Source organism: Triticum aestivum, chromosome 5B, assembly GCF_018294505.1.
Source record: "Triticum aestivum cultivar Chinese Spring chromosome 5B, IWGSC CS RefSeq v2.1, whole genome shotgun sequence".
NCBI lineage: Eukaryota > Viridiplantae > Streptophyta > Magnoliopsida > Poales > Poaceae > Triticum > Triticum aestivum.
The window spans coordinates 480,082,829-480,093,575 of NC_057807.1; the positions used below are offsets into that span (position 1 = coordinate 480,082,829).

At 57.8% G+C, this 10,747-nt stretch overlaps 1 protein-coding gene across 1 annotated transcript; it reads right to left on the reverse strand.

Moving 5' to 3' along the window:
- On the reverse strand, positions 1–2,236 carry LOC123112624 (uncharacterized protein At4g22758). The gene is made up of 3 exons (XM_044533667.1): positions 1,535–2,236; positions 1,251–1,446; positions 1–599 (listed from the first exon to the last, which is right to left on the reverse strand). Exons 1-3 carry the CDS (start codon positions 1,904–1,906, stop codon positions 337–339), a joined length of 831 nt encoding a protein of 276 aa, XP_044389602.1. The 5' UTR covers positions 1,907–2,236; the 3' UTR covers positions 1–336.
- Between the last annotated feature and the right edge of the window lie 8,511 nt (positions 2,237–10,747).

Here is a 10,747-nt window from a genome sequence, read left to right on the forward strand (position 1 = left end):
GGCAGGAAATATATTTGTATCGATTTATATTAGTCGAGAGTCTACCTTGCACTTGCAGCCACACAATCACCAGTGCTTATCAGTGATGTGTGTGGACTGCAAAGCGTGCACTCCGCTATATACCTTACTCCCTAACCTGATCAACCGAATCTATCAACACATCAGCACGAGGATAACTTTCGTTACCGCGCCGCGTGCCTTCTTTATCGTCAATCAATACCAATACCACCGGCACCGCGCACCGATTCTAACCTAACTTGCTGGTGCTAGCCTACCACACCAGACAGTCACAGTATACGACGGCTGTTAGGCTACCATCAACATCCACAGGGTCAGTCATGTGCAGTCACAGGTGAGGAGCCTCCAAAGCCTCTTCGTCCGCCTGCCGATTTTATCCAGCTTCTTCATGACAATGGCGAGGAGGTGATGGTGGTATGGGACCCCGGCAAGCTGCCCTCCATGGCTCTGTGTAGTCTCGCCGCCACCTGAATGCACACCAGGTTCTCCCCTCTGAAGCGCAAGCCCGTTGGTTCCGCCGCTTTTGTGCAGGTAGAAATTTCTGCCGCCCACTTCGCCGATCTTGTCGTTCTTGTTTAAACCTGTCAGAGAGAAAAACTCAAGATGTTAATTGCCCACTCGATCGAAGTAAAATTTTGAAATGCTGATTTCATAACTTTTAGTCCCTTGGGCTGAGCAACCAAATTTTGGGTGAAGCCTGAAGAAGCTCGCTTCATACACTTTTCAGAGTAGTAATAATTTTAGAAGTCCTTGCATACATGTTCTAAAAAAAGTCGTTACATAGAACTAGTAGTAGTACCAAATAAGTTTGTCTACATCCTAATCCGTAACGATTGGTCTATATTACATTGCTGAATCCTTAAAGAATGAAGTGGTGGGAGAAACAAATTTCAGGCAAGACAAAAATGAGTAAACCAAATAGCCAGATGTCACATGAACAAAGACGGTTTGTCAGAGACTTACCCCATACTAACTAACAAAATTACTAAACATCATTAGTAGTTCTTGACATATTCTGAATTACGGATGATTCAAACATCCCATAACACATGAATGGTGCAGAACTTGCTGTGACAGTGACACAACTTGAAAATGGTTTGTCTCACAAACAACAGAATCAAACAACCACATCTTTAGCAACAGAAAACTGGACTAATCCCCATTTGATCGGCAAATTGGCATGGCATATTCCGTTCATTAAATTAAGTCAAAATGATGAATGGCTAGCTTACTCTGGAGGGAGAAGTGAGAGTGATGTAGCTGGAAGGACTCGGCGGAGGCCGGGTCCAGCCGGGGGCTCCTCCCCTCCCGGTGGTACCTCTCCACCACCGCGGCGATGGCGTCCCGGATGCTGGAGCCGAGGCTGACCATCGCCCTCACCGGCCCCGCGCTCCCCTCCACCGTCACGTTCACCACCACCTTCGCCTCCTACGTACAGAGAAAACCCATCCAGTTCACTCCGCGAACCAAAACGAATGCGCGCGCCGCGCTCCTCAGTTCACGGACCGTACCGTACCTCCCAGGGCGTGCGACGATCGGGCGGCAGCAGCAGGGAGGAGGAGGCGAAGGGGGAGTCCGGCGCGAGGACGTCGTAGCAGGTGTGCGGGCGGTTGATCGGCGGCGGCGGCGGGGACGGCGGATGGGTCACGGGGTGGATGCGGGCGTCGTCGCGCCACCAGAGCGCCGGCTCGGAGGCGGAGCGCGTGAGCGCCCTCTTCCCCTCGGCCCGCCTCCGCGACCGCGGTCCCTGCGCCAGCTGCACCGGCAGCCGGAGCCTCTGCCCGGCGCCTGCGCCGCCGCTGGTCCCGCCCCGGCGCGTCGGCGAGGAGGAGGGCCCCGGCCGGACGCCGGCGATGCGCGGGCGGCTCCTCTTCCTCCCCTGCTGCATCTTGTCTGGCTGGTCGACGAGACGATCGTGCGCGCGCGCGCGTGTGTGGAGTGGAGTGCAGTTTGGGGTTTGGAGATTGTTGCGTTGCGTTGGTCGGTGGTGGTGTGTGTCGTCGGGTGGCCGCAACCTCCGGTTTGCCGACACGGCGAGCTTCTTTATGCTTTGGACAACTCGGGAGAGGAGAGTTGATGAGAGGAGGAAGCTTCGCGGCGGGTGCCGCCCCTGTGTAGACCCGGTGCACGGGACGCGGCGGGTGCCGCCCCTGTGTAGACCCGGTGCACGGGACGCTGCGGAGCCCGGGCGCGGCGTGTCGCCGGGGGATAGGGTCGTCGCGTGAGCCGGGAGAAGGGACGGCACACCGGAAGGAAACCGGGCGAAGGAAGGAGTTGGATTCTCCGCGTGCGGCGCGGGTGGGCGTCACGACTCACGAGACAGTGCAGGGTCGTGCAGGAAGGAAGGGTTCAGTCAGGAACTCAGGATTCGTTGCTTGTGGGTGCAAACCAAGATTTGGTCCGGGTATAGTGTGGGTCGTTTTCGTCTTCGCGGTTTGGACGGTGGCGGACCGGGACAAATTAAGGGCCCGCGGCGGTCGTGCGTCGGTGTGTGTCAAAGTCAACCGATCCTCTTTTTTTAAAAAAAAAAAATTAAACACTCCACGCCATTCTTATTCTAATGATGTATCCATGACATCGCGATAAATTAAAAACAATGTTAATTACATTAATTGTAATTAACTTTTTTTTGAAATATACTCCCTCCGCTAAAGGGGGTTAATTACATTAACTGTATTTTATTCTAGCAGCAACACTAATTTCACTAATTGCATTTTATCTTGGAACGAACATTCATAGCACAAATAATCTTCATGATGGCATGGCATATTATGCTTGTTTCCTCCCCCTCCCCCTCCCCCCTCAAACATATCAGGCTACTCGTCGTGGGAGTATCATATATTAGTATCATGCACATGATATTAGTGTAAAATAGTACTTTTATAATGCACAATGTCATATATTAGTATCATAGATGATCATATTTATTGACATGCATGACAGAAAATAGCATATCATTTAACATGATACGATATCTACCTATGTTACTCTAACTTTTTTTTAATTCTCTGCAACATCAGCATTTTTGCTATTCCTGAGTGCATGATACCGACTAAGATACCATCACTATGGCTAGCCCCAGGCCACAACAAATTCTAAGAATAAAAAGGGCGAGAGGTAGGTTCTTCATGCACAAATGAGGACGAAGCTCGCGTTAGGAACTACATGGATGTCAAAAGTCGCCAGAGTCCAGTAACATCACTTGGTCAATCCATCCAATCGGCCGTGCATAAGGAGGGTTGAAGGTAGCACATAGAGCTCGACCGGAGTATCTGGGAAGCATCAACGCACAGGACAATGAACCATACGTTCGAGCCAAAACCTTATAGCACTGAGAAGCTAAAACCGAAGGACACACCACATCTATTAAGTGGAGAAATGAGAGTGCCGCTTCGGGAAGTGTTCCATCTGACAACATGTATGCTGGTGAGAGGAAATTAAGCCCGCCGCTAGCCACCGCTCCCGCCGCTAGCCACCCGGCTCCGGCGTCCACCGCCCCGCGTCGGTGGCCACTCCGGCCCCGCCGCCCACCTCCAGCCATGCGCTCCCCCTTCCCTCCGGCCGAGGGCCGCTCGCGCTCTGACCGCTGGCTCGACTCGAGCCCCTCCTCTGCCGGGACCGCCGACGCAAGACCGACGTCCTACCTCGAGGCCCTCCGCTGCTCCCCTGCCTCCCCAACGGCGGCCGGCTCGCAGCCCTCGCCGCCGCCTGCGCGCCCCCCCTGCGCTCTGAGATCTGTCGGGTCATGGAGGCGGATGGCCCCGACGGCTGGCACCTTGCGCGTGGCCGCAAACGCCCCCGCTCCCTCCGACCGCGGCGCCCTTGCCGGGGTCCTGTCGACGCGCCCCGTCGACCGCCGTCGTGGCTCCGGGAGGGGGAGTGCCCTAGGTGCTTCAGCACCAGCCACCCGCGCTCGGAGTGCCGCCGGGACATCCGTTGCGGCCGCTGCCGCTGCTTCGGGCACAAGGTCCGCGAGTGCACCATGCCGCGTGCCGCCGCACCATCCTCCCCCTCATCCCATGGCGCCTCGCCCCCCCGCTCCGTCGCCGTGTTTCCCCTTCGGGGTCCGGCACCCCACTCGCCCCCCGAGTGCTCCGCTCCATCCAGCTCGCGCCCTGCTGCCGCGAGTCCTGGTGATCGTCCCGCGTCCTCCGGGTCGACTGCCGCGGGGTCGCCGTGCTCTGGTGGGTCTGCACCCGCGTCCTCCGGGTCGCAGCCCGCCCCTGCTTCGCCGGCGACCTCCGCTTCTGCCGCGTCCACCCCACTCTCCGGCCACCCTGCGCGCCGCGCCGCCGGCGCCATCTGCTACCTCCCTCGGTCCGCGGAGCTTGTTGCGGCAGAGCGGGATCTCGAGCGCGCGCTGCTCGCCACGGTCGCTGGACGCCATTCTGGTGTGTCCAGGGAGGCTGTCTTCGACGCGCTGCGCGCACGCTACGGCCTCGCTGCGCATGAGTTCTCCGCCCACACCCACGCCTCTGACGATTTCCTCATCAAGTTCTCCTCCGCCGCCTCGCACGCACGTGTTGCCGCTGGCGGCCTCCGCACCGGCAACTTCCGCCTGATCTTCACCCCCTGGAGCCTCTTCCGTGACGCTGTTCCGGTGAAGGCGCATTTCCTCGTCTCTGTTGAGATCAAGGGAATCCCCGGCCATGCTTGGCACCGGGCTTCTGCCGAGTTCCTTCTCTCGCCATTCTGCCGGGTGGAAAATCTGGCACCGGAGACTAGGAATGCATCTGACATGTCCGTCTTTTGCCTGACCGCCTGGACCACCAATCCGGACGGCATCCCGCGCACCTCGGAGCTCCTCATGCCGGAGCACGACGCCGTCGAGGAGGATGCCGATCCTGCGTCCGCGGAGCGTCTCTCACTTGGTTTGACGCGTTTTCCCGTCGAGATCCATTTCTGGAGCTGCGTCGACTACCGCCGCCCCTCTCCGCTGCCTCCCCCGTCGCCCGCCGACGGGGCCGGTGACTGCGACGCCCCCCTGGCTCACCCCTTGTTCCTGGTCCCTGGCCGCGCATTCATGAGTTTCCTGAGCATCCCCCCGGTGCGTCTTCCCTCCGGACCTCAGGCAGCGCTCCCCGCCGGCGCCGGCGCAGGCATGCTCCCCCTCCTTGTTACGACTGGCAAGGCATTCTGGGGCCGTACCCCACGGCCGCTGCAGCCGCGCCCCGGGTTCGCGCTACGCTCCACCTCGGCGCCCCTTCGTCGTTGCCGGCCTCTCCGGCGTGTGCTCTGGCGACGTCTCGCGCGCCCGCATCGGATCCCTCTGATGCGCGGGACCCAGCTGTGCCCAGTCCTGGTCGGCCTGCGCTTCTGGAAAGCGCCGCCGCCCAGGCTTTTGACACCGCTGCTGACGCCACTACGACCGCTTTGACGGTCTTTATTCAGCCGCAGTCGCCGACAGCCTGCCCAGGCCCGCGATCCCATGACGCCAGCGGTGATTCCTTCGCCAACGGCCTTGTTGTCGAGCGCGTCTACCCGCTCTAGGACAACGGGCACGCACCAGACCAGCCCCGATCCTCCCTCGACCGGCACCTGTCACCCTCCCCTGCCAGGGGCGGCAACATGCATGCTGGCCCCCTGATGCCTGGGCCCGGGCCCGCCGCGCCTGCGCGCCTGATCCTCGCGCCTTCCGAGGACGATCTCATGCATGCCCGCACCGATCCCGTTGCTGTGGAAGATCTCATGCATGCCTGCACTGATCCCGCGGCTGATTCGTTGGCGGACCCTGGCTCCTCATTCGCCACCCCCACCGGAGATCCCGAGGCAGATCCGAGGCCCACGCCTGCTCCATGCGCCACGCCTGGCGCCTCCCTATTGGCCGAGGCCGTTCCACCCATGCAGCTGCACCATGCAGGCTCCGCACCGCCTGATCTCCGCACCTTCGTCTGCACCATGCAAATGCAGATCGACCGCGTTCTCCCCGCGCTTGCATCACGTCGACGCCGCAATGAGGTGCCACCCAACTTCACTCCGAGGAGAAGCGGGCGAATCGCCAAGGCCGATCGGGGCTTGGACTCCGAGATGAAGGCCAAGCGCGTGCTTCTCCGGCGCCTAGGCCTGCTCAAGGACGATGCCCCGATGGACGAAGCCACTCTCTCCAAGTATGCTGCTTTGTTCGACCGCCCGCTGGCTGCCGATATCATCCATGCCTTTGCCGACTTCTACGGTTGGCGCATTCCACCTGCGGAATGCAGCTCTTCCCCGCAGCGCACCGGAAGCCCCCGCCTCGTGGAGATCTGATCGGCCTGGCCTTCTGCGCCTGTGCCTAGCGCCCCCCACCCTCCCATGGATGGAAACCTTAAGATCATTTTTGGAATGTCCGAGGCCTCAACTCTAGTGCTAAACGTTCTGCGGTCTGTAGCGTTATTTCCTCCGCTGCCCCTTGCATCGTCTGCCTCCAGGAAACGAAACTTGCTCGCATGTCTGACTCTCTGGTGCTGGAAACCCTGGGCGCCCCTTCCTCGACTTCTACTTCCTTCCCGCGGATGGCACTCGCGGAGGCATCTTGCTTGCTTGGCACTGCGACATGATCTCACTCTCCAGGCCTACCATTGGTGACCATCACGTCTCTGCCCTCGTCTCTCCACTTGTCGGGGATCAGCACTAGTGGCTTACAGGTGTCTACGGCCCGCAGGGCGATGATGACAAAATCGCCTTTCTTGGCGAGTTGCACGAGTTTCGCGACACATGTGCCGGCCCTTGGCTCATTGGAGGAGACTTCAACATGATCACCTCCGCTGCCGATAAGAACAACAACAGGCTCAACCACCGAACTATGAGTCGTTTTCGCCGCTTCATCGCCGACCTTGAGCTTCGTGACATCTACCTCCACGGCCGTCGATACACTTGGTCCAACGAGCAGGAGAACCCCACCCTCGTCCGCAACGATCGTGTGCTCTGCAGCTCGACCTGGGATGTTGCACAACCCCAGTGCCTTCTACGCTGTCTCTCGTCGGTGGCGTCCGATCACTCCCCTCTCTTCCTGGACTGCACGGCACACAACAACCAGGCCAAGCGCTTCCACTTTGAGTGGTTTTGGCCGAAGCTCAACGGCTACCTGGACGTGGTTTCTGATGCCTGGAACTCCACCCCGCCGCACCCCGATCCATTCCGGCGCCTGTACGCTCGCCTCAAGATTACCGCTCGGCGCTTGCGGAGCTGGGGCTCAAAATCCCTGGGAGGCATTTCTTTGCAGCTCACGATCGCTCGCGAGCTAGTCGCTCGCCTCGACGAGGCACAGGACCGGCGCCCGCTCACGGCTTCGGAGGCCTGGCTGCGGCGTCGCCTGAAATGTGCCTACCTCGGCCTTGCCTCCCTCGACCGGACGATCTCACGCCAGCACTCTAGATACTCATGGCTGCGAAATGCTGAAACCAACTCAGCCTTCCTCCGGATCCAGGCCTCTCGACGCCTCCACAAGAAGAGGATCCTTGAGCTTCAGCACGACGGGCAGCTCCTCCTCGACGATGAGGCCATGGCAGCTGCGGCTTTCTCCCACTTCACCCATCTGCTTGGTTCCACGGATGAGCGCCATTCACCGAGGACGAAATCTGGAACGCAATCAAGCTGCTCCCCCATGGAAAGGCACCTGGGCCCGACGGTTTCACCGCCGAATTCTTATGCTCGGCCTGGCCCGTGATAAAAAAGGACATTTGCGAGGCATTTGACAAGCTCTATGCTCTCAACGGCCTTGGCTTCGGAAAGCTTAATGAGGCGCTCATCACCTTGCTACCCAAGAAGCCCGACGCGTCCTTGCTCGCTGACTATAGGCCGATCAGCCTCATCCACCTCCTAGTGAAGCTTTTCGCCAAAGTGCTCTCCCTTCGCCTCGCTCCCAATCTGCCCGAGCTTGTCTCTGTCAATCAGAGTGCATTCATCGCCGGAAGATGTATCCATGACAACTTTCTCCTGGTCCAACAAACCGCCAAGCACCTCCACAACCGCAAGCTCCCGCGTGTCCTACTCAAGCTCGACATTGCCCGCGCCTTCGATTCGGTTTCCTGGCCATTTCTCCTCCAAGTCTTGCGCCATCGCGGATTCGGCCCACGTTGGCGGGAATGGATCTCCATCTTGCTCTACAGTGCGAGCACCCGCGTCCTCATCAATGGATCGCCCGGGCCACCAATCAGGCATGCTAAGGGGTTCCGCCAAGGTGACCCGGTGTCACCGATGCTATTCACCATTGTGATCGACATGCTCAACTCCATCATCCTACATGCGGTACAAGCTGGAATTCTACACCGGCTCACTCCCAACCACATGGCCTCAAGTATATCCCTCTACGCCGACGACGTGGTGGTATTCTGTCACCCAGACCGGCATGACCTCGCCGCGCTCCGGGAGCTGCTGTCTGTGTTTGGAGGTGCCTCCGGCCTACGCACCAACTTCGACAAGTGCTCTGCAACCCCCATCCAATGCTCTCCTGCTGACGAGGCGACTATAGGACTTGAGCTGGACTGCCCGGTCAAGCACTTCCCCATCACCTACCTAGGACTGCCGCTATCGGTCCGATGGATCCACTCCTCGCATCTCATGCCGTTGGTGGACAAGATGCGCAAGAAGCTGTCCACCTGGAGGGCATCCTTGCTCTCCCGCGGGGAGCGGCTTGCCCTGGTCCGGCATGTGCTTTGCGCCATGCCCGGGCACCTGCTCGCGGCTATCGCCCTCAACGCCCATGTGCTCAAACTGGTCAACCGCCTCATCCGTGAGTTCTTATGGCACGACAGGAAGGATTTCGCCTCTGGTCACTGCGCAGTTAACTGGCGTCGCGTCTGCATGCCGCTGCAGCTCGGCGGACTAGGCATCCGCGACCTGTGATGCACCGGGCTCTTCCTCCGCACCCGCTGGCTCTGGCTCCAGGCCACGGACCGGACGCGCCCCTGGAGCCATCTACCCCTCCCTGCCGACTCTGAAACGCTGGCCATCTTCCGTGCTTCCACCCGATGGGAACTTGGTGATGGGCGCACTTGCAAATTCTGGACTGATCATTGGGTCCATGGCCAGTCCATCGCCGAGATCGCATCGGCTATCTATGCTATGGTGCCCAAGCGCTGCCGCCAATGTCGCCTCGTGGCCGGCGGACTCCAGGACCGGGCTTGGGTCCAGGACATCGTTGGCGCCTTGGCCCCCCTAGCGACTGTCCAATACATCGAGCTATGGAGGCGTCTACTCCCGGTTTCAACCTCTAAGCAGCCCGACATTCTTCGATGGCGATGGACAGCGAATGGCACATACTCTGCAAAAACTGCTACGACGCTCTCTTCCTCGGCTCTACCTCATCCCCACATGCCGAGCTCACCTGGAAGACTTGGGCCCCCCTGAGCGTCAAGTTCTTCATATGGTTGGCCCCGCAGGACCGGTGCTGGACGAACGAGTGGCTCGTGCGCCACGGACTGCCACATAGCAGCGCCTGCACACTCTGCGATCAGGCCACTGAATCTATGCAGCACCTTTTGATTGGCCGCTCCTTCTCTCGCATGGTGTGGCACGACGTATTCTCCAGGCTACGGCTCACCAGCAGCATTCCCCTCGGCCACGAGCCCTTCTTCGACTGGTGGAAGGCATCCACGTCATCTACCCCGCCTTCTTTTCGTAAGGGCACGGCCTCCCTCGTGATCATCGTTGCCTGGACCCTCTGGAAGCACAGAAATGCTTGCACCTTCGACGGCATCCGCCCGTCAGTGACCGAGGCCTCTCGAGCTGCTCTGGCCGAGGCAGCAATGTGGGCCACGGCTGGCGCAAAAGGACTGCGCTCCTTTTTATTTGAACCGCCTTGATCGAAGCCTATAACTGTAACTTTGCGTAGCCCCGGCCACGAATGTGTTGCTTGGCCATGCGCATGTAAACTCCTCTACCTATCATGAAATGATACGCTCTATGCGTATTCGAGAAAAAGAGAGTGCCGCTTCGGATATGTGCAGTGGCGAAGCCAGGATTGAAGCAAGCCCCAGGCCCCAAAAAATTTTACCTTGAGGAAACTTAATATCCATAAGGCTTTTAGCTACGTCAAAAAATAATCCAAACAAAATATAGCTTAATTGTGTGAAATATTTAGAATTTAAACCAATGCTTAACGATAAAAATAAATAAAAACATGAAAAAACCTATAAAGAACAATATGTGATATAAAAGAGTACCAAATCAATGGTTTGCTTCATCAGTGTGTTGCATAACCTCATGAACAGTGAAAGAAGAACCAACACCTTCAAGACATCAAAAGCAAAATTTCATAAGAGAATCCATAAACATCATGTGAAACAATTATCATTGATACAAATCTAAAAACTTACCACTTCGACGAGTTAAAAGCCCTTTGTCAGACCTATATGATTGAAAGCGACAATATCATTATCATCAATACTTGCAAATACATCTCGCTAAATCTTTTCATCTTGTTTTTCTACAACATGAGATAAAATTGACAATTACATCAAAATACCCTAGATATATGACTGCATAGTGCATACACACATATTACTTCAATTAAATTTCAGTTCGAAGCAGTTTACACACTGATAAAGCATCAATGGGGAAACAGAGAAATCATCAAAGAAAATACAAGGTGCAGCAGCCTGCTGTGAAGCAGCCAGCAGGGGATGGTGCGCCATGCCAACGAACGACGCACTGGATAGGAGGCGGCGGCCTAGATCCCCGGAGCAGGGGGGCGCCGGGGCTGGAGGCGAAGCCACGGGGGACGACAACGCGAGTATGGAGATCGATCGTG